This window comes from Acomys russatus, chromosome 16, assembly GCF_903995435.1.
Source record: "Acomys russatus chromosome 16, mAcoRus1.1, whole genome shotgun sequence".
Classification (NCBI taxonomy): Eukaryota; Metazoa; Chordata; class Mammalia; order Rodentia; family Muridae; genus Acomys; species Acomys russatus.
In genome coordinates this window covers 10,155,656-10,182,638 of record NC_067152.1, presented here as the reverse complement: position 1 = coordinate 10,182,638, position 26,983 = coordinate 10,155,656, and the positions used below count along the sequence as shown (strand labels likewise).

Here is a 26,983-nt window from a genome sequence, read left to right as displayed (position 1 = left end):
AAGAATCCATCACGTCTCCAATGAGCCTCTTGACTTCTATTCTGGAGATCTGTTTATGATTTGCTTAGCTTCTCTGTGTGGTGTCAGGTATAGTTCCATGCACCCAGAGGTAACTAAAACCAGTCAATAACTAAAACACTATCCAGTAGGATGCCTACAATCCTGGGAAACGCTAACAGCCCACACAAGAAACTGAAGCCAGGCGCACCGGTGCATGCGTGTAAGCCCAGCATCTGGGAGGCTGAGGCGGCAGGGAGACTGCGAGTTTCAGGGAGGGTGTTTCAGACACATGGTGAGACCCTCTCTTGAGATGAAGAAGGAGAAAGAGGCTTGGGAAGGAGTTTGATGATAAAGGCTGTGCCTAGCATAAGCAAGGCCATAATTCAATTCCCTGGCCAACAAGAGAAAATTACAGTAAATTTCAAAGGTTTATGATAATTACTTTAAGTGGAATAACTAATACTTCAATTTTTTCTCAGGTTTTTTTTTTCCTTCCTTTTTCAATGTCAGTAGTTATGATCACATGAACAAAAGTTTTCTGGAGATCTTGGGGAAAGCGGATATAAAAGCAAGGGATCTTGAGACCAAAAGGCTGAGAGCTTGCCCTCATAAGGTAACGGTGGTGGGACAGGAAAGAACTCAGCCTCTTCCGATGCCCCGATGCCCTGAAGTAGGCTTCTGCTGGTCCAGTTTCATGTGTTAGCTTAGGCTACTGCTATGCAGACCTCAAGGAATGGCAGTTTCATAAGAAGCCAAGGTAATAGATAGTAGTAGATCTCGACTTAGTAGATCAAGAATCCACTTAAGAAGCATAAGCCAGGCATGGTAAAACAAGTGGATTCCTGAGTTCAAGGCCAGCATGCTCCACATAGTGAGTTCTAGGACAGCCAGGGCTAAATAGAGAGACTGCCTCAAAAGTAAAATAAAATCATAAGCCCACTTCATAAATTACGTTAAAGTGAATGCTATTTTTATTAGTGAGGAGGCAGCGTTTTACATTTTGTAAGTGCTTGTGTATGGTGGGCTCATGCCACAGGCTCTGTGTAGGTCTGAGACAACCTGCAGCAGTGGCTCGCTGCAGGGTTCTGGGAACTAATGGGTCATCAGGCTCTGCAGCAAACGGCTTTACCCACTGAGCCACCTCATCCGCGCCCTGTTCACATACTCATAAATCTCTACGGCGTCCGGTTAAGTAGAGACAGCTGGGTTCTCACACTACTAACTCAGCTATGGAATGTTTATATGAAGCGTAAGAGGAAAAATCAGCTTCCTATAAATATGACTTGAAAAATGAATACTATCTTTTTCAAATAAATGGATAACTGTTTATATATACACACACATATATATTTTAATTCATAGTAGTGTTTGTTGGCATATATGTATATGCACTGCATGTATGTCTGATGCCGGAAGGAGTCAGAAGGTGCTGGGAGTGCTAGACCTCCTGGGTGCTGGGAACTGAATCCAGGTCTGTTACAAGATATTTGATCCCACTGTGATCCCTGAAATTGTGAACTGTAAAAACCTGCATTTGATCCCACTGTGATCCCTGAAGTTGTGAACTGTAAAAAGCTGTCTTTTGTTTAATGCAATTGAGCCCAAGCACACACCTTTAATCCAAGAGTTACCTGTACACAGGATTTAATAAAGTCAACCCTAGGTTAAGAGGTGGAGCAAGAAACCAGCTGACAGGGATTAAAGAGCAGGAGGGACTTTGAGCTGAGGGATATTTCAGACAGTGTGTAGAAGTAGAAGGGTCTTTAGCTCTTTAGCTTTTAGTTCTTAGCTCTTTGCTCTTTGGCTCCTCAGCTCCTTGGCCTCTAGTTTTTTTGGACTTTGAGCTAACAAGCCTTTGGCCTTGGGTTTTGGCCTTTTCCTCCTGGGCTGGCAGCTGAGCACTAGCCTTCTGGGCCTTTTCCATCAGGATGTGAGCAAAGTAGGAAGATCAGCTGGGTACTTCTCTGCCTCTCTGAGCTAGCAGGATTTTACGATAGCATCTGGCTTCTCAGTTTTTATTGGTAAACAGAACAATCTGGGATTTTCAGTTAAAATGACACAGGTCCTTTGTAAAAGCAACAAGTACTCTTAGCCATTAAGCCATTTCTCCATCCCTTAATCACGGTATATTAAAAACATAGCTTCAACATACATGATTTTTTAAGGAAGAAAAAAGGGCTGATAGGACGACCCAGCAAGTAGGGTGCTTGTACATGGGCCAGATGACCTGGGTAGGAGAGAACAGACTCCAGAGAGTGGTCCTCTCACTCCCACAGGCACACACATAGATAAGCAAACAAAGTATCTATTCAATAAAATGAAATTTTACTGCATCATGAATGACAGTCCTAAATGAAACTCTTCTTTTTGTCTTGGTAGTGAACACAGGAAGACTATCACTGCCTGGATTCACAGTAAGGTACTGGCATTTACACCCACCACTGCTTCCATCGTCACTGAAAAGCTCAGAACGGTCACGAAGCAAAGCACATCCAAGTACTGTAAGAACAGCTTTGAGCCAGGCGGTGGTGGTGGCGGCGGCGTATGCCTTTAATCCCAGCACTTGGGAGGCAGAGGCAGGTGGATCACTGTGAGTTTAAGGCCAGCCTGGTCTACAAATCGAGTCCAGGACAGCCAAGGACAGAGAAATCCTGCCTCAAAAAACAAACTAACAAACAAACCAAAAAAAAAAAAAAAAAAAGGAAAAAAAACCAGCTTTGCTCTCACGGACCTGCAAGAGGACTTGGAAGGCCGTGGAGCCTGCATCTTCAACAGTCTCACCATCACAGAAGCAGGGCCAAGGGAATTTTGGTAGTGTTGGTTTTCACCTCGAATCCAACAACAGAATGTAGAGCTGAGAAGCTGATAGCACTGGCTGGTAGCACCAACTAAAGAGGAGTATGTGAGCTCAGCATATTTTTATCATTTTCTAAAACTACCTCAGGCAACATATGTCTAACAGTGCCAGGACTAGACATGGTTTATTCTAAAACTGTATGCAACAAAAATTTAAAAAGCAAACCAATAAAACGTAGGTCAGAGATAATACCAAAGTGCTTAGACTTCCTTGTGATGGCTTCCACCAGACAACCCCATTTGTACCGATTCTCTGTGTTTGGGTTTGTTTTTTGTTTCTTGTTTTTTGTTTTTTGAGACATTGTTGCTATGTTGCCCAAGTTAGATGCTCAACTCGACTCAAGAGATCTTCCTGCCTCGGCTTCTCCAGCTGGGAGTAGAGGCCAGCACGGTTGTACCTGAGCAGTCTTGGATCCTATAGGACAGCAATAAGGGCTGGAGCATGCGGTCTGGCTCTCTAGAGGGCCAGGGTCATCACCCTTACCTAACATCCTTCCCCACCGTCATAGCAGCAATCACTTTCTTCACAGCCTCCTTCCTCTTTTCTTTCTTTTCATTGTTGAGCTCAGCTTTTAATTCAAAGATTTCTCCTAAAAGAGATGAACACAAACAGGCATGGTCTCAGGACTAGAACGGGTAGAATACTGCAATACGAAATAACACTAGCATAGCAAGGCAGCTACTGAAGTGAGGTCATTTAAAAAGTATAAGAGAGATGTACAATTCAAAGCCCCAAATAGTAACTGACCCACCAACAAAGGCTCAGCAATAAATCTTTAAAGTCTTTTAAATCATGGTCCTTAAAAATGCAATGCAATCTAATGACATGGTAGTGGGTAAGCCAGGCCTGCCCTGATGACACAGGAGCAGGAAAGTGGGCCCTGCCCTGAGGACAAGAGAGCAGGCCCTGAGCCAGGTCTCTAAGTGGACCTTACCCCAAATCTACCCCATGTATGACCTGCTGGAACACATGAAGGGGCCGGACCTGCAGATTCAAAGATTAAGAATCTCCCTGACACACAGCAACAACGGGATATCTGACAGCAGTCCCAGTGAGGATCCGGTAAAGACAGTGTAGGCCTCCAACCAGACCCAGGACTCTAGCAATGAACATTTCAAAGTAAACATATGTGGACAAAAGGCTATACCGGGTGATATACTACAGCTTCTGGAACAAGATTTTTTGTTTGTTTGTTTTATTTTACTGGGGGGAGGAGAGGGATTTTGATGCATGACGTATAAATAATAGACATTCAAAGAAGTTTTAAAAAATGCAGTGCAGGCTGGGCGTGGTGGTGCACACCTTTAAGCCCAGCACTTGGGAGGCAGAGGTAGGTGAATCACTGTGAGTTTGAGGCCAGCCTGGTCTACAAAGCGAGTCCAGGAAAGCCAAGGCCACACAGAGAAACCCTGCCTTGGGGAAAAAAACAAACAAACAAGCAAACGAACAAAAAAATGCACTGCAGACCTTTCTTTAGAAAGCGTAAGAGCAAGAAAAAGTCAGCTTCACTACAACAGAATTAATAACAGTATCTGAGAGGTAATCTCACAGCAGATTTTTAAGGGCCTAAAAAGAAAATAAATGTAAGATAAGAAGCTAGTTTAGAAATCAGTGTTTACAGCTGGGCGTGGTGGCACATGCCTTTAATCCCAGCACTCAGGAGGCAGAGAGGCAGGTGGATCTCTGTGAGTTCAAGGCCAGCCTGGTCTCCCAGGACAGCCAAAAAAAGAAAAAAGAAAAAGAAATCAGTGTTTACAAGTTAAAGAGATACAACTTTATAGATAAATTTGACTCAAAAATCAGTTTACTAATTACAAAATTAGGCTTAGCATCCCCCTACCCCTCTCAAAGTTTATTTATTTTGTGTTTAAATTTTTGCCTATATGTATGTCTATGCACCACATGCATGCCTGGCATCTTCAGAGGCCAGAAGAGGGTGTTGGGTGTCCTCAAACTGTAATTATGGAAGTTGTGAGCCATTATGTGGGTGCTGGGAACTAAGCCTAGGTCTTCTCAAAAAGCAAGTGCCCTTAGCTGCTCAGCCATAACTCCAAGGCCCCAGCACTCTCTGCCTAGCTTCCTTTCCAACAGCCACATGTAGGTTATAGCTGTCTGTAACTATAGTTCCAGGAAACTTGATGCCCTCTTTCCTCTGCAGGCACCAGGCACACATATATCCACGCAGAGAAACACTCATACACATAAAAATAGTATTTTTTAAAGTTGGGAGTTGGTTCTCTCCTTCCACCTTGTTCAGACAGTCTTGCTGTTTCTGCTGCTGTGCTGGGTACCTGCATGGTTCTCCTGTCTCCATCTCCCATGCTGAAGTAGGAATAAGTGGGATTACTGATGCATACAACACCAGAACCTAGATGGTCGAGCTTGCAGAAGAAGCACTTTTCCCTACTGAACTATCTTACTGGACTAAGAAATGTTCAAAAACATCAATGTTTTGACTCTAGTCTCGTCCAAATGAATTCCTACTAGGATTTGAAGTTCACTCACAGGAGGGAATTCACGCTTAGTGCTTGTGGTGGCCTGAATGAGAATGTCCCCACAGACTCACATGTTTAAACACTTGGTCCCCAATTGGAAGAACTGTTTGGGGTGGATTAAGATGTTTGGTCTTGATGGCAGCAGTGTGTCACTCAAGAGGGCTTTAGGGCTTCAAAAGGCACCATTCCCACTGTTCATGCCCTGTTTCCTGTTGTGGATCTACATGTGAACTCTCAGCAGCTGCCCCAGTGCCACATCTGCCTGTCTGCATACCGTGATTAAAATGGGACTTTCTCTGGCCCGCCAGCTCCCAAATAATGACACAGAGACTTTTTACTAACTATGAAAGCCTGGCCTTAGCTTAGGCTTGTTCCCAGCTAGCTCTTAGAACTGAAATTGGCCCGTTTATATTAACCTATGTCCTGCCACATGGCTTGTTACTTCTCCATACTACCAGCATCTCTTTCTTCCTCCCCATCTGGTGAATCTCCTGTGCCTCAGGTTCCTTCCCAGGGTTTCTCTCTCTGCCTGGACGTCCCACTGTTCTCTACCGCCTCAGCTATTGGCCATCCAATCAGAAGGTGCTGGAGGGAGTGTTTGCAAAATATGATGCAACAATAAAAGTAAAAATAAAAATATCACCCCCACCCTATCCCTCTGGAATGTAAGACCCAAAGAAACCCTTCCTCCTATAAACTGCCTTAGTCATGTTATGTTGTCATAGCAATGGAAAAGTAACTAATGCAGTACTGGAAACCTGGTCCAAAGCCCAAGGCCCTGATGGGCAGCCTGTCACTGTCACCCTGCTGAATGAGCATGCTGTCCTTCTACATATGTACATTTATACTCAGAGATTGGTGCTGCTTCAACCTTGGTCAGAAAAGCTTGTTGGAAACAGATAGTCAAAATCATTCAAAATGCTGAGAGTAAGTAACTGAGTCCTCCCAAGTCTCAGAGACCATCCTGGAAGAAGGGGTGGTGGAAACAGTGTATGAGCTGGAGGATGGAGAGGAGGCTGGGAGATGCTGTTGCTGTACATGAGATGGCCACTGCATTCACTAACTCAAAATACAAGTCAGTCAACATTAAAGCGTGGATGGGGGAGGCTGGACTCACAAGGCTCAGGCCCTAGTTTGGGGGCTACTGGGAGGTAATGGCAGCTGGGAGAGACAGAGCCATTTTTCTTTGGGGCTGTGGCCACTGGCAGATTGTCCATGCTCTACTAGATGCCCCATTCTCATAGACATGAGGGCAGCACTACCTGGATTCAGTGGATTATTAAAAAAGATTAAAGACCATGAAGTTGAGATGGAGGGGAACATGTCGGGGAGAATTAGAGACGAGAAGGGCGCTGGATATGAACAAGATACACTATAGACGTATGAAATTCTCAATAAATGTATACAGGCGGGTGAGATGGCTAAACGGTTAAAGATGCTTCAGAACCTTCATGGTGGAGAGAACCAACTGCTGAAAGTTGTCATCTGACTTCCACATGTGCTATGACACGCACACAAACTAAATATAAAATAAATATTTTAAAAATCACTGCCCTAGTGAGCACTTTTGTAAGTTAGTGGGCATTAAGGTCTCAGCCTCAATCAATTCAATGAAAGTCAAGGAGGCTCAGCATGGTAGCACATGTCTGTAATCCCAGCACTTGGGAGACAAAGGCAGGGAGATTTCCACAAGTTCATAGTCAGACTGGTCTACTTAGCAAGTTCCAGGCCAGGTAGGGCTTCATGAGATGCTGTCTGGGGGGAGGGGGGGAGAGCTGTTGGGGGAGGGAGCAAGAAAAATGGAGGTTAAAATGATACAAACTAGGGTCATTTCTAAAGGCCCAATTTTGAATGACTACTCAAGAGATGTCAATCAAAGACCGTCACCACTATTTTAAGGGCCATCTCTAGCCTCATCTGCCTTCAGAACACAGGGGACAAAAGGAAACAGCAATGGTCCACGTTGGACAAAGGAGAGGGCAAAGGCTAGCTGGGCTAGCCCACACCACCATGTTCATGCTTACTCCCATCTCTTCCTTCTGTGGATGCCCCACCTCTTGTGGTTGCTTGTTTTGTTTGCAAGAGAGCCGTGCTAGGTAACCCTGGCTGGCCTAGAATGCCCAATGTAGACTAAGCAGGCCTCTTAACTCATAGGCAACCCTGCCTCTGCTTTCCCAGTGCTGGATCACAGGTGTGTACCACTTCGTTCATCTTTTCCATCTTGACTTTTCAAGCTTGTCTACAGTATTGCCTCCTGTCCACCACCTTCCAGACTATTCTCAATGCTCATTTTACCTATACGTCATCCACCAGTCTGCACACTATATAATCTCCCTGAAGCCTCTGACAAGAAGTATATGGACAAGAGACATAAAATGGAGCACACACTCACAAAAAAAAGCTTATTTTATCAATATCCATCCCCAACAGGCAAGCAAAATGTTCTAAAAATCTATTCCATTTAATTGACAACTACAAAAATAACACTGGCAGAAAGGCCAGGCCCTTTAAAGAGTTACTCTCTTCTTTACTGAGCCGTGAGTTGACAAATGTGGCTCTCAGGGCTCCCATCATTTACTCCTGGCCCAGTGAAGGGCAAACAGCAGGGATTCAGGGTCTGCACTGTGAGCAGCAGCAGGAGCTGCAGGATGGAAACAGCATGTAGTGGAGACTATTCCAGAGCCAAGCACACATTTAAAGGATCTGCTCCAGAGGCGGTTCTGGTGGGCGTTGCAGGAAGCAAAGGGAACATGGTCTATCCATTTTTGAAGAACATGATATTATCTAGCAGTGATTCAGTTTGTATGTCTCAAACTTTATAAATGTCATTTGCACCCTTTACAGGAAAAGCTTTGATAAAATAGGTGAGTTTTAAAGACCTAAAAAAAATAAAAGCCAGGTGTAGTGGTGCACGCCTTTAACCCCAGCACTCAGGAGGCAGAGGCAGACAAATCTTTCGAGTTTGAGGCCAGCCTGGTCTATGTTTGAAGTTCCAAACAACCACCACCCTTCTATGTCATTATAGACAATAATGCTGGTCAAAAAGTAAATACATATGCAAATGACTGGGTAGTTAGCTGAAACAATAACAAGGAGTTAATGGCTCTGTGTGTGTATGTGTGTGTGTGTGTGTGTGTGTGTGTGTGTGTGTGTGTGTGCGCGCGTGTGCATGTGTGTGTTTCTCTCCTTCCACCTTTACATGAGCCGTGGAGATCAGACTCAGGTTGCCAGGCTTACTCAGCAAGTACCTTTACTGGAAGAGTCACTTGAGTGGCCCTGTTTGATTTCTGTGACAGAATCTCACCGGCAGCCCGATCTAGCCTCATGAGCACCCTGCCTCGGCCTCCTAAGTGCAGAGATTCTGGGCATATGCCACCAGGACCAGCAGGCTAATGGTTTGTGTGAGGCACAAATCATAAATACAGAGAAGAAACTGGATGGATCTAAAGCCAGGTACTAGGAGAGCCAAAGTACCTTGCATGGACCACATCTGATTATCCAACCCCACTTCTTCCACTGGCCAAATCTGTCAAGCACTGTTAGTAAGTAAGAGTGGTTCTCAATGTTGGCCACACATTAAAAAACAAAACAAACAAACCAAAAAAACTGTAGATTTTTAAAAACCTCAATATTCAGCCTAGCATGGTGATGTATGTTTGTAATTCCAGCACTTGAGAGGATGTCAGGAGAGTAAACTCTAGGCTATCATGGAATATGTCATAAGATCTAGGACAACCTGGCTAATTAGTGGTAAGACTCTACCTCAACATTAAATAAAACAGATTAGATAGAAAAGATCCGAGTAAGGACTGGAGAGGTGGCTCAGAGGTTAGAAGCACTGGCTGCTCTTCCAGAGGACCTGAACGTGATTCCTCTACTGACATGGCAGCTCATGATCAGCTGAAATGCCATTTCCTGGGGAACCTGATGTTCTCTTCAAGCCTCCATAGGCACCAGGCATGCAAGTGGTGCACAGACACACAGCAGGTAAAATACCCATACACATTAAATAAAATTTTAATGAAGATTACCCTAACATCAACTGAACCTTCTATGTACTTGTAAATACCAAACGCATTCATTCTCTCTCTCTCTAAAAATAAAATCAGTCTTCAAACTGTATTTATCTCGCAGTTATAATTTTGTCTTATTTGTTTATAATTCTCTATACAGAGATTACTTTTTTCTTACACAGACATCATGCCTCTTTAGCCTTGAATAAATAACCTGTGTTTTTTAAAAACAGGGAACTTTTCTTAATTATTTTATTAAGATATTAATATTAAATTATCAATATACCACCACCATCTAATCTAAACAAATCCTGTTCAATGCTCCCATGCATTCCCAGCTCTGGGGCAGCATCCAGCTTAAGAATAGGCATTATATTTATTATCATTGTCTATTTAGTCATTAATCTGTCTATTTTCATGATCATATTTTGTTTTAAGGCAGGGTCTTACTGTGTATCCCTGGCTGGCCCTAAACTCACAGCAATACACCTGCCTCTGCCTCCCCAGTGCTGGGTTATAAGATGTTTAAGTATAGGGTCATTAATATTAGCACCTCCAGTTTGTCATGGGTTTTCTGCATTGCAATAAGGTTATGAAATTATTAAGCAAACTTCATAGAACACCAAATGAAAAGGCAAACGGTGTTTCTTTGACCAGCTGTTGGTGATATTAACATGACTATGTAGTTAAGGTTCTAAGTACCTTTGTTGTTGTTGTTGTTTTTTGGATTGTGTGTGTGCAGGTGTGTGTGAGTGAGTGTGTGTGTGTGTGTATGTGTTTGCCTGGTACCTACAGAGATCAGAAGAGGACCCCACATTCTCTGGAACCAGAGTTATAAATAGTTGTGAGCTAACTCTCCACAAATAAGTGCTCTTAAGTACCAAGCCATCTCTCTAAGCCCCTGAATGTCAAATTTTGACACTAAACAACTCATATTTTCTTTTCTTTTCTTTTTTGGTTTTTCGAGACAGGGTTTCTCTGTGTAGCCTTGGCCATCCTGGACTCATTTTGTAGACCAGGCTGGCCTCGAACTCACAGCGATCCTCCTGCCTCTGCCTCCCGAGTACTGGGATTAAAGGATTGCACCACCACGCCTGGCTAACAACTCATATTTTCATCACTGTAGTTAGTAATTTGTGGAAAGACAGTTTGAAGCCCAATCAATACCCTGTTCTTCATCAAACTACCTACTTTCTAATTTTAGCATGATGTGACTCTTACTTAAACTATAATAATTTATACTAAATACAGTCACATATGTATTGATTATATTTGATAGGTTATAAAAATCCATTAATTTGATCACTTTTTGGCAGTGGAGTCCTAAACCTGTGAGGGCCCTTCCTTTCCCATCATTTTCTGAGCATTTCCTTACTTAGGAGACACTCACCTGCAACTTGACACAGCCTTAGAATCAGTATTCGCCCAAAGAGTTCTGCTTGCTTTCAGTAAAAGATGTTATTTATTTTTGGTTTTTCTAGATAAATTCTCTCTTTGTAGCCCTGGCTGTCCTTGAGCTCAGAAAGTTACCTGCCTCTGCCTCCAACTGCTGGGATGAAAGGCATGTGCCACCACTGCCCAGCTGAAAAATGTTATTTAGAAACTGAGATTGAGTCCTAGGAACCTTCTGCACTACTCTGACTTAGTGAAAATTGGGGTACGTAGTCATTAACTCCACTCGTGTTAATGACTTCACCTGAGATGCAGGACAAGACACTGAAAAAGAGGAGTAATAAACACCACAGAAGTTGGTGCTGTGCCCAGAGTTTTTCAGCAAATATAAGACCTGTTGAATGCAAAGGCACAGAGTTCTGATCCCAAGAAACAGAGCAAGCTCGGCTGGCTGCTTAGTAAGCTGAGGACAGTGACACCAATCTAGCTCTAGAAATGAGCCATCTGGAAATAATTTGGGAAGTTAGATTTTTCCCAAAAAAAATCCTTAGTTCATAAGCCCACGTGCATGTGTAAAGACCTCAGTACTGTATTACTCACCACAAATGTGACTAAGGTAATAAAGTCAAGAGCTAGAGGTGTAGCGCAATGGCAAGCACCTGCCTAGCATGTGCCGGGCCCTGGACTAGGTCCCCAGTCCTGGAAAGCAGGCATGTAAAATCCCCAACACTTTAATAATTTATTCAAATACAATTATTTGTAGAAGCATCAGATTCCCAGTGAGACCGCAAACACGTATGTTAAAATGTCAGAACATCGTATTGGGGAATCTCACCCAGCAACTGAACGCAACAATTTGAAGATCTGACAAGGCTCTCCCACTTACCCTTCTTATTGGTTGTGAAGTACTTGGAGTCAGTCATGATTCTGGATCTTTAGCGTGTACCTATGGCGAGAGTAAAGGATACTGTTACCCAAACTGCATGCCAAGGCATCTGACTAATTTTAAGAACATGTAAATTTAAGATTTCTGCTTTTTAACCAAGTGAGTAGTTGCTTCCTCATACCACCACTATTTGTGGTCCAAGCAGCACAGGAAATAACAACTGCAACTTGGCTGAACAGTGGTGGCGCACTCCTTTAATCCCAGCACTTGAAGGCAGAGGCAGGTAGATCTCTGAGTTCAAGGCCAGCCTGGTCTACAAAACAAGTTCCAGGACAGCCAGGGCTACATAAAGAAACCCTGTCTTGAAAAACAAAACAAAATTAAACTTTAAAACAAAACAAAACTGTGCAGGGCATGGTGGCGCACGCCTTCAATCCCAGCACTCAGGAGGCAGAGGCAGGTGGATCACTGTGAGTTCCAGGCCAGTCTGGTCTACAAAGTGAGTCTGGGATGTCCAAGGCTACACAGAGAAATCCTGTCTCGAAAAAAACAAAACAAAAACAAAACAAAAAACTGCAACTTGCCTCAAGGAACTTCTAGGAAAAAAGTGTGAAGGACAAATGGAATGGGGTAATAATCTGAACCCCTTGTGGCTCTGTGGCCTCCAAGGATAAGCTTGACTTGTAAATACATCTTAGTCACTCCCTCAAACATTTAAGACAAAGACTTAGTTTGAAAGGTTTCTCCATAACTTTCTAATCAGTAAGACCGGGTCACTTCCCTGCCTCAGTATGGAGTCACTCAAAGCATGTACTTCAAGCAGCCAAAGGTGGAACAGCTCCGCCAAACTATTAAATATTGCTTGCAAAAAGACTCTCAGAAAAACAAGATGCCTGCCTTACTCCCAGCACCGGGAATAGAGGCAGGCAGACCTGTTTCTTCATCGACAGTCAGTTCGGGATAAATTTGGAGTGCATAAGACCCTGTCTCAAAAACCAAAAAGGAAAGAAATGAAAGAGCTAGGAACCACGAACACCACGTAGAATATAGAAATTGTTTTGGTATTTGTCGCATAGAGGATCACGTTAATGTTTTCGTGTCTTTGCAGGAAAAATTCAGAAAGGCTATAATCTATCCATTCACAGAATAAATTAAATAAAAAGAAAAATGAGGGAAATTTTTTTGTTTTGATGTTAATTATTCACTTACGTGTGTGTGTGTGCGCGCACGTGTGTGTACACCCGTGTGTGCCCCTGTAAGAGAATGAGCTGGATTCTTGAAGCTGGAGTTCCGGATGGCTGTGAGCCACCTGATGTGACGCTGGGGATTGAACCTGAGTTAAGACCACCAAGTGCTCTTAACCACTGTGCTTTCTTTTTTTTCAAACATAACATAAAAAATTTAAATATTTCTTTAGCATCTAATATGCATTAATAGAAGGCTAAATTTATTCTTGAATTTATCATATGAAATTATAATTTTATCATGACGACTTGTAATCACTGTGCTTTTTTGAGACAGCATCTCCCTGTATACCCCTGGCTGGCCTGGGACTCTATGTAAAAGAGGTTAGCCTTGAATTTGCAAATGTCCTCTCCTCCTGCCCCTGTCCAGAGTGCTGGCTTTATAAACACATCACCACACACAGTTCAGTCTTTTGTTTTTTTGTTTTTTGGTTTTGTTTTTTGGTTTTTTGAGACAGGGTTTCTCTGTGTAGTCTTGGCTGTCCTGGACTCACTTTGTAGACCAGGCTGGCCTTGAACTCACAGCGATCCACCTGCCTCTGCCTCCAGAGTGCTGGGATTAAAGGTGTAGCCACCACGCCCAGCAGTTCTTTTTTATTTTTTCAAAGACAGATTTCATGTGGCCCAAGATGGTCTTAAAGTTGCTATGTAGGAGCTGGAGAGTTGACTCAGTGGTTAAGAGCACTGTCTGTTTTTCCAAAGGTCCCGGGTTCAATTCCCAGCACCCACATGGCAGCTCACAACTGTCTGTAACTCCAAGATCTGACACCCTCACACCAATGCACATAAATTAAAATTAAATTTAAAAAAATTTTTTTAAAGTTGCTATGTAGCTGAAGATGGCTTTTAGTCTCGCTTCTCCAGCCTCTAGCTCCCAGGTGCTGGGACTGCAGGTGTATAGCACCACATCTGCCTAGGAACTCTTCACTTAGACAGGTGGAGTTAAGGCCAGCTTGGTCTACATAATGAATTCCAAGCAAGCCAGGGCTACATAGTAAGAACCTGCTTCAAACCACAACAAAACTTTTAAACACTTGTAATATAAATCTTAAGTTATCTGTAAGTTGGCGTACACAAACAGAAAAGCTGACACACAGAAACAATTACTAGGGTCTGACAGGAGTGCTAAGAGCTACCTCTCAAAACCATTCCTGTTTGTACAGCATGCTGTTGTACCTTTTTAAACCTCATGGAATCACCAAACCTTCGAACCTAAGATTTAAAGACAAAAATTTGCTTGGAAGTTTTTCACCCAGTTACTTGGGAAAAGCGCACAAAAGCATTCTGTTTTCTAAAGCTCTCATAGCTACCTGTACACACATGCCCAAAAAAAATTTTTTTTTCTTTTCTTTTGAGATAGGTAGGGTCCTCACTGTCTAGTCCTGGCAGACTTGAAACCTGCTATAATGACCAGGCTGGCTTCTTACTCGTGTGATCCTCCTGTTTCTGCTTCATTAGTGCTGCAATTGCATGAGCCACATACCCAGGTAACATAAAATACTCTTGTCAGCCACCTTAAGGCATGTCTTCATCAGCAGCCTACACATTTCATGATTTGTATGATTTGATTCCCAGCATCCACCATCGAAACTCCAGTCCCCGGGGATCTGACGCCCTCTTCTGGCCTCCTTGGCCACGAGGCACACACATGAGGCACTGACATAAACACAGGCATAACCCGCACAAAATAAAATAATAATAGTAAAAAGAAGCCTGCAACATAGATCCTAAACCAAGAATCTCTGCTCTAACAGAAAGATAAAGAGATAGAACCAGCTCCTTGGGAGGCTAAGACAGGTGTGGAAACTTTAATGAGACTTTGTCTCAAAAATAAACTAAGGCTGGAGATGGCTCAGCAGTTCAGAGCGCTGGCTGTTCTTCCAGAAGACCAGACTTAGCATGCACCTGGCAACTCTTAACCAGTTCCAGGGGGTCAGATGCCCTCTTCTGGGGCCACTGAATACACAGGTGGTATACAGACCTACAAGCAGTCAAAATAACCATACACAAAATAAAATTCATAAAAAGGGCTCAGTGGTAGAGGGCGTGCTTAGTATATAGAAAACCCTGTGCCCAATCTCCAGTGCCATTTTGGAGCAGGGATAGAGTTCAATGGTAGAGTGCTTACCTAACAGGTATAAGACCGCCCCCCTTCCATCATCAGAAGGAAGAAAAAAAGAAAAAAAAAGCAAGAAAAATAAGCAGGTAAATATATCACTCACTCAAGTGGACACCATGGTAAACAATTGTGATGAAATAATCTCCATCATACAGGCAAAGACACATGGTATCAAGTCTATCCTTGACTTAAGGAAGAAAAAAAAAAACCTCCAAGGAAAAATGAAAACAGTCTAAACAGAGGGGCTGGAAAGATTGCTCAGAGGTTAAGAGCACTGGCTGCTCTTCCAGAGGTCCTCAGTTTAATTCCCAGCAACCACATGGTGGCTCACAACCATCTAGAATGAGATCTGGTGCCCTCTCCTGGTGTTCAATACATATTAAAAAAAAAGAAAAAAGAAAAAGAAAACAGCCAGCACTCGGAAAAAAGAGGCAGGCAGATTGCTGTGAGTTTGAGGTCAGCCTGGTCTACAAAGTGAGTCTAGGACAGCCAAGGCTCTCTAAACAAAAGCAAACGGAGTAAAGAGAAAGGAGTGGGGGTGGACTGGATCCAACACTTGTATGAATATTAAATATTTAATTAAAAATAAGAAGACTTGGTAGTGACAGAACCTTAATGTCACTGTGACTTTCTTTTTTTTTTTTTCGAGACAGGGTCTCTCTGTGTAGCCTTGGCTGTCCTGGACTCCCTTTGTAGACCAGGTTGGCCTTGAACTCACAGCGATCTGCCTGCCTCTGCCTCCCAAGTGCTGGGATTATAGGTGTGTGCCACCTTGCCCAGCTCAAATACCTATTTTTTAATAAAATACTCCCAAACACTTGCCAGACAGACCCAGCCAAATTCTCCAAATACAGGGTGTGAAAACACAACTTGCCCGGTGCTTCAGAACTCAAAACCCTACTGGGGTAATTTTTTTGGTTTTTGGGAAATCCCTAGAAATAAGCAAGCCACAATGGAATGTGAACTCACACAATCGAATACAACATCAAGCCTGAAGAGTCACTGACTGTCGCCTGTCTTAAGGCATGGCCTAGGGACACTGTTAGAAAACAAAACAGGCACCAGGCAAAGCACATACTCACTTGTACTCTGTCCTGACCCACGGTGTGATTCACTGCCTTTTACAGGCCTCCCTGTACAAGTTTATACATCTAGATTAATATAACCTAGTTTCTGCCAAATATAGGTTGTCAGCGGCCTTTCTCTCCTTCCATCCTTCCCTTCCTCCAATTCCCCAACAGAGAAACTCGACAGCCAAAGATTAATAGGCTGGGTAGAATAAGGTCAGAAAAAAAATTTTATAATGTCTTAATTCCAACTTGTTCTCTGGGAAACAGCAGCTAACATTAGCATTGGCAAGGCCACCAGGCCCTTCTTCGCACATAAAGTCAGTAACCAGCCAAAGTTCAGTAAAACATAAATGGAAGAGTCATTCCAGCAGCCTCACCAGGATGAAAGGTGTCAAGACCATTTCTGGCCAAATGTTAGCAACACAAGAACAACAGCAGTTTCAGATTAATTAGCGTATCAGAAATAAAACATTTAAAAGCTAAATTCACTTCCAGTTTCTATTTAAATAGCTACAAGTTAATTCATAAAGAAGCCCAACAGCTTTACACCCAAGTGTTCTGAAATGCCAAGAAATCTTGGGAAACTGAAGCCTAGAAGGAAAGGATGAAAACGGGGTTGACGTCCTCTGAACAACCCTTGTCTAACTTGGTTCAAACTTGTGCAAGACTGAAATAAAGAGACGGGCCGTGATGGCACACGCCTTTAATCCCAGCACTTGGGAGGCAGAGGCAGGCAAATCTCTGTGAGCTCGAGGCCAGGCTGGTCTACAAAGTGATTTTAGGACAGCCAAGGTTACACGGAGAAACCCTGTCTCGAAAAACTAATAGGGGGTGGAGGTGGGGGCGGGGAGACAGATAGACAGAGATGGGGGCAGAGACGGAGACTGACTAAAATAACCTTTTACAGAAGAAAAGACTGTAAGGGAAGTTCTTTGAGTCTTAAGTCATCAGAATGTTTGCTTTATATTAAATTTTATCGTCCAATTTTAGGGAGGCGGTTTGCAGAACACGATCCCTTTATTTCTCATGGAGTTTGCCCTGGAAGATACCTGCGAGCAGTTCTCATTTCACACCTCACTTAGTCATCACTGGAGCCTGTTTCCAGTTAGCTGCACCTACTTCACCCGCCGCTTTCTATTATTACTTTGTAAGTGCGCCCTAAGGCTAAGCAGTAGAACTACCAAAGGAGAGCAATTAAAGATTAAAATTGTTCCCTTACTGAAAGCACCTTCCTTCTTAGTCAACGTGCCTTCCTGAGCTTATTGTGGTGCGGTCTTTGTCTTTTAAAGCGCAGTGGTTGCAAAAGTGTTTAGCCATTAAAATACACCCGCCCGCTCCCCCACCCTTACCCCCGCCTCCCTCTTTAAAAAAAAAAATCAACGAAGCATCCACGACACATTCACGCTGCTTCATAATTAAACAGCCTGTTTAACAAGAGCCTTCTAAGAGGGCTAAACAGAGGGCTCCTAAGAAAGCTAATGCATCCACGAATTCAAAGAATAAGGAAATAGCAGGAAATTCCAGTTTTTTCACTTCTAGTATAATTTTACAGCCTTGCCCAAACTAGACTACTCCTATAACCTCAGGGAAGAAAAACGAAATTCCAGGCCAAAATTTCCTTTCATTGGCTTCCCCCTCTCACACAGGGAGTCAGTTATGCAGGTTTCTCCTCCGTTCCTCGAAGCACATTTAGTCCCCTTTTCTCTCTACCCACCTCCCCAGGTCTAAACCTAGAGATCTGGTCAGTTTTCACCAGGTGAGGAGAGATGCCTCTACACCCCAAATACGGGCGATAAAGAGAGGCTTCAATGACCAAAATCGTCGGGGGAATCCTTTCTCCCTTGGCTTGCTGATGGATGGACACGGGCTTCTCAATGAGCAGATGCCAAATAGCAAAGCTGGGTGGTTCTCCCTCGGCCTCTAGCGGCCACACCCCTGGCCTCAGCGCCCCCCACCCCAAGCCGGTCTTCGAAACATGCTTCGTCCCAAGCCCCCAACTACCGCCTGCTACACCCGAGAGCAGCCCCAACCCACCACGGAGGTGGCACTTTCTCCAAGCTTTTCCCTCAAACGGTCACACCCGAGGACTCCCTCCATCCTCAACCGTCACGCTCCTAGGATCTCCTTTCCTCCCGAGCCAACGACCCGGCTTGGGGTTCCCCCATCCCGAGTCAGTCAGGGACACACCCCAAAAGCCAGCCGCCTTGAACTCACCGGAGGCAAGGGCGGGGTGGCGGCGGCAGCCGGAGAGCACAGCCGGGGTGGTGGTGTAATGGTTTCCTGCCCGTCACGATTCTCTCTAGATCTAAGCCACTGCGCAAAACCCAATTTGCCAGGGACAAAGATGGTGGGCCGGAAGCTTTGGCGTAAGAGAATCTCGCCGCGTGACGTCATCCTGGTGCGCGGGAGAGCCGAACAGCCAAGCTGTATCTTTGTCTCTCAGGCAACGGAAAGGGGGAAGCTTTTCGGCGTCTCCGTCGCTCCCACCGCACCCCCGCGCCATTAGTCTTGCTGGGGCTTAAGTGGTCTAAGGGAGCTAAAACACCTGGCGCATACGAATTTCCTTGGGAAACTAAAATGGTACAACAGGTGTTTGGCAACCACGTCCAGCGGCAAAAAGAAAGAACTGACAGTTTGTGTAGCTCAGGCTGGCCTGGAACTGGACCCCCTCTTGCTTCTGCCTCCAAAGTGTCTTGAATTTTTCTATCTTCTGTCCAGGCTTTCTCTTACTCTACTATTGAACAAATATTTACCAAGGTCTACTATATCTCTGAAAGTGATAGATATTAAACTTTTTTTTTCTTTTTCTTTTTGTATGTGCACTGGTGTTTTGCCTTAATGAAGGCCTATGACAGGGTGTTGAATCCTCTGGAACTGCAGTTACAGACAGCTGTTTGCTGCCGTGTGGGTGCTGGGAATTGAACCGCTGGACCATGTGTCCAGCCTCCAGATTTGGAACTTAAAAAAAATTCATGGCATCTGGGTGTAGTGGCCCACGCCTTCAATCTCAGCACTCCGGTGACAGGCAGGTGGATCTCTATGAGTTCGAGGACAGCCGGTTCTACAAAGTGAGTTCCAGGACAGCCAGGATTACACAGAGAAACCCTGTCTCAGAAAACAACCAACCAACCTCATGACAACTTAAACCCGGTCACAATCACATTATTTACTAAGCATTTATTATGTCATTTCCTATGTGTTTATATTTTATAGTCAAGATCTCCAACCCTGATGGTCAGGCTTAGCAATGCCTTCTAATAGAAAAATAAGCCGTGTATGTGTCTTCTATTAAGCCACACATGAGGGTGGGTTTTTTTTTTTTTTTTTTAATGTATTGATTATTTGGTGACTAAAACGCGATACATTACCAAAAATGAAAATTGATGCTTTTTCTTTCCAGAATTGGGGTGGCTCCTATGGCTTTACACATGTTGGGAAATACTCTACCACTGAGTTATATCCCCAACCTCGACATATTAACTCTTTTGCTTTTCTCATGTAATAGTTTTCTTTTTAAAGCATAACTTCATGGGTCCATTAGTCAAAGTGTCTTTCCCCCTCTGACTAAGAATGAAATGAGATTCTGAGCCAACATTGCTCAAGTAAAAAAATTTTTCTCCCCCTTTTCTCTTCTCCCTTTTTCAAGATAGAGCCTCACTGCCATAGAGCCCAATGTCTCAGGTGTTGGGACTACATGTCAGCATGTCCTTCCTACCTATGAGAATTTGATTCATAGGCACAATAACAACTTGACATGCATTCATTGTAACAGGTTACTTGGCTACATTTTTGCTAACTTTATTTAATTTTTAATTTTATTTTTGGTTTTTCAAGACAGGGTTTCTCTTGTGTAGCTTGGCTGTCCTAGACTCACTTTGTAGAGCAGGCCTCTGCCTCCCAAGTGCTGAGATTAAAGGCATGCGCCACCACCGCCTGACCTGTTTTTTGTTTTGTTTTGTTTTAGTACCTCTGCAGGCACTAGGCATGCATATGGCACACACACACACATGCAGACACCGAATATCTTTTTGTTGTTGTTGTTAATGAAGAGCCACTGGTTAGCATATATTTACCAGACGCTTTATGTAGTGCATTAGTCCTTAAAACTCAAGACTGGGTATGAAAGCCAATTTTGGGGCCAGCCAAAGATAGGTGCACAAGAACCTTTCTTAGACTAAAACAAATATTTTTTAAAAAAAAAAAAACTTTTTATAAATTAAACAACTGCACTTTCTGACAACTATTTTAGTAAAGTATAAATTACATTTTAGAGCTATAAAGGTAACTTCTAAAATTGAAACCACTAAACCTGATCCGTTTTAAAGGTTCTCGTTATACAAACCAGTTGCCTCCTTTTACACCCTAACGTCCTCTACAGCAGTTAAGAATACCTTGTATATTTATAGCAGTTTATAGCTATAAACTGGAGTTGCCAAGAAGATAAACTCATCCAAATTCTATTATCTCTATCCGAACCCCAAACCAAGCAAAGTATATAACCTGGACTTTGCAAACTATTTGACAGATTTTGATATACAAACCAAAGGTACCTTAGTCTATCAGGATTCCTAATACGACGTATCTACCGAGCCGAAGGGCAGAAACCAATTTCATCTAGCAGAATGTGCCTACAATTTTAACTTAACTGTACACATGGAACACAAGCTACAATACTGTATGAAAAGTAATCGTCCTAAGTTCTGGTGGGCAGATAGAATCTTTTTCCTTTTAGTAAAACTTTCTCATAACCGACCACATAATCAAAGCTAAAGCTTCTGTCTCTCCAACTTCTCCTCGGGCCGAATTTGAGCACACGTGCGCAGGAAGGACCTGCCCGTCTTTTCTCCCTGGCTTGATCTCCCGTGGAACAGATGCCAGGCAGGGGCCCTAGCTCGGCACAAAGGGTCGAATATGTGTCTCCACCAAAGTTTCGCGCAGAGATAGCCAGGTACAGAATCCACCCACCACACTAGCCCGTCGCCTGGTTAAAGTCAGAGGGGCGGAAGCGGAAATCCAGGTTGGTCATAGAGTTCCGGAGTTCCGGCTCAGGGCCGCATTCGGTGCTAGAGCGCCTATCTTCCGCCCGCCGTGCGGAGGTCCTCGGAGCTTCTGTTTCCGGGTGCGCCTTCTGTCACAAAGCCCAGACCCCCCCTTCGCTAGTGGCGTCACGGGTCCTCTGCGCCGCACCCGAGGTCAGCAAGCAAGGACGGGACGGGCGCTTCCCAGGCAGCGGCCGGAGTTGGGGCCTCGGAGCTCCGAGACTGCAGCTCGAGCGACACGTTCCTTGGCCCACACCTGTCTCCGAGTCACCCTCTACCCTGTGAGGTGCAGCATTTGACAAGTCATTCCCCAGTCCCCATATGCCACGTCCCCACCTTTGGAGTTCAGTCCTTTACTTTGAGACTCCCTCCCCTCCACCTCCATACAAGTCTTTTTTTTTTAATTACGTCGGTTGATTTTTCACTCGTGTAGAATTAAATTTGGAGTTTCGGGTGCCGTGCAGGTTTAAAAACTCCGCAGCCGTTTGACACAAACCAGGTTCATGCTCAGTAGAGTGTTTGTGGGAGAAGTGAATCCCAGTACACACAGGACACTATGGCTGAGCACGGGGCTCACATCACAGCTGCTTCCGTGGCGGACGACCAGCCCTCCATCTTTGAGGTGGTAGCACAGGACAGTTTAATGACAGCAGTGAGACCCGCTCTTCAGCATGTGGTCAAGGTAAGGTGTTTCTCCAAAAGGTTTCAGGGACGACTGGATAAAACCCCAAACATTTTATTAGTAACCATAAATTTGCAATGATCGACGTGTGCCATTCATAGCCATGGCTCACCGGACATACGGCTGTGCCCTATACTCAATTCCTAGGACCTCGAGGGGCTTAGGCTACATTCCAGAAGCGTGTTGTTTACACCACGTGTGTTGAACTTGGAAGGAAAATGTTAATGCAAGTACATACTGATGACTTATTTTTTTTAAATGTGTTTTTGCTTCAGGTTCTTGCGGAATCAAACCCTGCACACTACGGCTTCTTTTGGAGGTGGTTTGATGAAATCTACGCTCTACTAGACTTTCTGCTCCAGCAGCATTATCTTTCTAGAACTAGCGCCTCGTTTTCTGAACACTTTTATGGCCTAAAGCGGATTGTAGCGGGGAGCTCAAAGCAGCTCCAGAGACCAGCCAGTGCTGGCCTTCCCGAGAAGCAGCTCTGGAAATCCACTCTGTTTCTTGTTCTTCTTCCGTACCTGAAAGTGAAGCTGGAGAAGTTGGCCTCCAGCTTGAGAGAGGAGGATGAATACTCTATCCACCCCCCTTCTTCTCACTGGAAGCGGTTCTACAGAGCCTTCCTGGCGGCCTACCCGTTTGTTAACATGGCCTGGGAAGGCTGGTTTCTTACACAACAACTTCTCTACATCCTGGGAAGAGCTGAGCATCACTCTCCCCTGCTGAAGCTGGCTGGGGTTCGGCTGGGCCGACTGACGGCTCAGGACCTACAAGCTATAGAACATAGACTGGCTGAAACCGGTGCGATGCAGGAGCCCGCCAGAAGGTAAGCCCTTGACATTTTCTCAAAACCCTTTCATTAAATGCAATGGCCTCATATAACCGTTAGGGAAACCAACAGCCAGAAGATAGCAGAGCCAAGATTCAAGACCAAGCACTACAATTCTAAAGACTTCTTCTTCTTTTTTTTTTTTTTTTTTTTTTTGAGATTTATTTATTATGTACACAATATCCTGCCTGCAAGCCAGAAGAGGACACCAGATCTCATTCTAGATGGTTGTGAGCCACCATGTGGTTGCTGGGAATTGAACTCATGACCTTTGGAAGAGCAGTCAGTGCTCTAAACCTCCGAGCCATCTCTCCAGCCCCTCTAAAGACTTCTTATCCAAGATGCCACACTACCTCTAGCTAGTACTTTTTCTCCCACAAGTTCAAACATGTATGTGTCTCGGTGCTGCTAAGTTACTTTTTAACTGAACTACTTTTTTCTGGGTGGCTATCTTCCATTTAAAAATTCTCTAAAAATCAAATACTTAATGCTTTTCTCAAATCAAAACCTCATCTTCGGTTATTGAAAACAGTTTTGGGGTCGGGGGAGATGGCACATGTGAATGGCATGTGCTGCTCTCCCAGAGGACCAAAGGTCAAGTCCCAGCACCCATATTTGGCAGCTCACAACTGCCTGTGACTCCAGCTTTTCTGGCCCAAGTAGCACCTGCATGCGTGTGGTGCACATACAGACAAGCAGACACAAACATTTTAGACATCACAACACCAGAGTTTAGGCGTCCCCCTAGCATGAGGTGTTAGAATGAGTGGCCTGTTTACAACAGACGCCCCCATCCAGCAGCTCAAGTGTGAACTGCACCCATAGACGTCACTCTGTGACCTCACACAAGTGAACCATTTCTTCTGCCCCTTGTTCTCTTTTCCCAGCAGCATTGGCGAGAAGGTAAAGCTAGCTCTGAAGAAAGCTGTGGGTGGTGTTGCCTTATCCCTCTCCACGGGCCTCTCTGTGGGCGTCTTCTTCCTGCAGTTCCTTGACTGGTGGTACTCTTCTGAGAACCAAGAGACCATCAAATCACTGACTGCCCTGCCTACTCCACCGCCACCTGTACACCTAGACTACAACTCGGACTCCCCCCTTTTACCCAAAATGAAGACGGTGTGCCCCCTGTGCCGTAAAACTCGGGTCAATGATACAGTTCTTGCCACCTCTGGCTATGTGTTCTGTTACCGCTGTGTGTTCAATTATGTGAGGAGCCACCAAGCCTGTCCCATCACAGGGTATCCAACGGAAGTCCAGCATCTAATTAAACTCTACTCTCCAGAGAACTGAAAGAGATTAGCACATGATCTCACAGCTCAAGACTGCTGTGGCAATGGCAGACAGCACTGATACTTCCCTGATTCATAACTCCATTAACTGTCAGTAACTATATGGATCCCCACCTTTTGGGCTGTTCTCTACCAAGCTGGTTAAGCAGGAGAATTGGGATCACAGGTGGTGTGAGGGCCAGTGTGGAAGTGCATCAAGGGAAACCACCTTCTTTAGAGCACGGTTTTAAGTTGGACGTGGTAGTTAACAGCACTTAGGAGATGGAAGCAGGATTTTGACTTCAAGGCCAGCTTAGGCTACCATAAAGAGACAGGCAAAAAAGTAAAACTAAAGTGAGAGCCTGATTAGAAGGGATAAAAATCAAGCAGGAAAACCCAGGTTAGACCTTAATAAAGCAAGCTGCTTTCAGAAGCAGGCCTTCTCTTTAGAAACCATGTCTCTACCTGTGAAGTGGAGACTTTATCAGACTGCATACACTATGAAACATGGACTTCCTCTTTATACAAATACTTAAGAACACTTTAGAGAAAAGGCCCTTCCATATACCCTGGCTTACTAACATCCAGTAGTTTATCAGCCTTTGAAGATTCTTTTATGAACCATGCTGGTCTGTCTTCAGAAACAGGTTAAAGAAAAGTAGGGTTTGTCTATAGAGAGGAGTCTGGACATTTCAGTATGAATGAAAGCTAACAAGCAATGGTGAGCTGCAGTCAAATCCTCTAATGTCTACCTAATAATGCCTATCTAATGAATACATAACGAGGAGCAAAAGCTCTGTTGCTCTTAGGAGTTTTCTCGATTGGCATGAATCATCCCCAGTATTATGAAAGTTTCTATGAAACATTTAAGTAAATGTTAACAATACATGATTCTGAGAAAGAATTGTTCCATGCTGTCATGATTATGTGGAAACTCAAAAGATTACTTCAGGAGTTTAAATAAATTTTCATTCAGATCACCTTTGACTTCTTGGAGTATTTCTGCATTGACTGAAGTTTTGCTTTTTAAAAAGACAAATCCAACAATTAGAACAAAAACCCTGTTCTAACAACAAGAATACCACCTTGTATGAAATAATATTTATCAGAAATATAACAGTTCGATTGTTTATTTGAGAAAATCCATGACACTTGGTTGGACAAGCTGTTGAAGAAATGGCTTTTGAAAAATCCTTAGTGCAGGATGACTGAAAATAATTTGTAAGTGCCTGACGCGATACCGTGAGTCACGCTGACAACTGAGAGCGTACTGTACCCTGGCACCATAAAGATGATATAACCTTCGCTGTCCTGGAGTCGCTTTCTAGACCAGGCTGGCCTCGGAACTCACAGAGATCCACCTGCCTCTGCCTCCCAAGTGCTGGGATTAAAGGCGTGTGCCACCACGCCTGGCTAACTTTACTGAGTTTTAAAATGAATAATCCATCCTGTGGATTTAAAAATACTAAAGCTTACATATATCAGAAGACTACTATACGGTCATTTATAAGCTCTTGTAAAACCTTACCAAAACAAAGGTCTAACACGGTGTGGTGGCGCACGCCTTTGATCCCAGGACTTGGGAGACAGAGGCAGGCTGACTGCTGTGAGTTAGAGGCAAGCCTGGTCTACAAACCGAGTCCAGGACAGCCAAGGCTACAGAGAAACCCTGGGGGGAAGGGGGAAAGACCTGACCAAAAAAAAAAAAAAAAAATCCCAAACAATAACAAAAGCAAAGGTCTTACCTAAACAAAAATCATAGTAACTAAAACACTTTTAATACAGTAATAAGTCAATAAAGAATTGATTCCAATTCAGGGCAAAAATGATGACTCCTCCATGAAGTTTTCGACCCTGATTTCTCACCTGGACCTACGAAGGAAAACACAAAAGTATCAGTAATGCAAAGGCTACAAAAGACATACTCTCACACCTCAGCCCATATCCACATAGGTTCAATGTGTGCTAAGACAAGCAGAGTCAGCTCAGAGAGAAGATTAAGGGATCACGCCCTGGTCAAAGCCAGCACCGGAGCAGTGGCTATACCAGGTCAGGCTCTACTTCACTCATCATTGCATCGTCCCATTTCACCTCCCTGAATTACCTATTTTCATATCCAAAAAAATCTAGGCTTACAGACCAAGAAAATCTGCTTTTTCAAAGTTTTAATTTTGAATTTTCAATAAATACTATGTGGTAATTGCTATACAAAAATAAAAACTTAAACAAGTTTTGATTGTGGGTAGGGGGCCTTTTTGTTTTCACAAGACAGGGTAGTGAAACATCATTCAAAAACAAAAACAAAAAAAAAAAAAAAGAAAGAAAGTTTAGAGCCAGGCATGCCAGTACATGCCTTTAATCTCAGCACTTGGTAAGCAGAGGCTGTTGGATCTCTGAATTTGAGGTCAACATAGTGAGTTCCAGGACAACCTCAAAGCTACAAAGCAAGACTGTGTCTCATAAAATATTTTTGTTGGGGCTGGAGAAATGGCTTAGTGGTTAAGAGCACTGACTGCTCTTCCAGAGGTCATGAGTTTAATTCCCAGCAACCATATGGTGGCTCACAACCATCCACAATGAGATCTAGTGCCCTTTTCTGGCATGCAGTACATGCAGGCAGAACACTATATACATAATAAGTAAATATTTAAAAATTTTTTTAAAATACCTTTTTTTTTTTTTTTTTTTTTTTTTGGTTTTCAAGACAGGGTTTGTCTGTGTAGCCTTGGCCATCCTGGACTCACTTTGTAGACCAGGCTGGCCTCGAACTCACAGCGATCCGCCTACCTCTGCCTCCCGGGTGCTGGGATTAAAGGCGTGTGCCACCACGCCCGGAAAAAAAATAAGCTTTAGAAAATATTTTTGTTGTTATTTAATGAGTCAAATCTCCATTTATTTTGACAAAAGCTTACAGATGTCTGCTAAGAGACATATAGCCTAAGTTAAAGTAGTAGTTACAGAAAAGATTTTCTACAAATTATAAATCATTTAACATAGAATCCAACGGTGAGTGACGTGTGCTTGCAGTCCCAGCTACTCCTGAGAGGGAGACACGAGGCTACTTGAGCCAGGTAAAAAGTACAGTG

General features: G+C 43.8%; 2 protein-coding genes and 1 non-coding gene across 5 annotated transcripts in view; 1 reads left to right on the top strand and 2 right to left on the bottom strand.

Moving 5' to 3' along the window:
• The window catches only part of Ap2b1 (adaptor related protein complex 2 subunit beta 1), a 109,376-nt gene extending 90,940 nt beyond the window's left edge, over positions 1-18,436 (bottom strand). For 2 of the 3 annotated variants that reach the window (XM_051158143.1, XM_051158145.1), the window contains exons 1-3: positions 18,291-18,436; positions 11,644-11,703; positions 3,341-3,446 (exon numbers count right to left, since the gene is read on the bottom strand). In XM_051158143.1, coding sequence (XP_051014100.1) covers positions 3,341-3,446; positions 11,644-11,680 — 143 coding nt within the window. In that variant the 5' untranslated portion in view covers positions 11,681-11,703; positions 18,291-18,436. Of the gene's footprint in view, positions 1-3,340; positions 3,447-11,643; positions 11,704-18,110; positions 18,248-18,290 lie in introns of those variants that run through there. The other variant, XM_051158144.1, reaches the window with a different exon arrangement.
• Positions 18,437-21,531: 3,095 nt separating this feature from the next.
• On the top strand, positions 21,532-24,313 carry Pex12 (peroxisomal biogenesis factor 12). Its single transcript, XM_051158142.1, has 3 exons — positions 21,532-21,797; positions 22,073-22,626; positions 23,520-24,313. Exons 1-3 carry the CDS (start codon positions 21,672-21,674, stop codon positions 23,917-23,919), a joined length of 1,080 nt encoding a protein of 359 aa, XP_051014099.1. The 5' UTR covers positions 21,532-21,671; the 3' UTR covers positions 23,920-24,313.
• A 1,565-nt stretch (positions 24,314-25,878) lies between these two features.
• On the bottom strand, positions 25,879-25,975 carry LOC127200882 (Z30 small nucleolar RNA). The gene has a single exon (XR_007832102.1). It is a non-coding gene; the product is annotated as a Z30 small nucleolar RNA (small nucleolar RNA).
• Between the last annotated feature and the right edge of the window lie 1,008 nt (positions 25,976-26,983).

What these genes read in the sequence shown, in the direction of transcription:
- Pex12 (XM_051158142.1), top strand. Translation starts at nt 21,672, where the DNA reads ATGGCTGAGCACGGGGCTCACATCACAGCTGCTTCCGTGGCGGACGAC. An exon ending in CTCTTCAGCATGTGGTCAAG is followed by an intron (nt 21,798 to 22,072) that starts GTAAGGTGTTTC and finishes TTTTTGCTTCAG; the next exon opens with GTTCTTGCGGAATCAAACCC. An exon ending in ATGCAGGAGCCCGCCAGAAG is followed by an intron (nt 22,627 to 23,519) that starts GTAAGCCCTTGA and finishes TTTTCCCAGCAG; the next exon opens with CATTGGCGAGAAGGTAAAGC.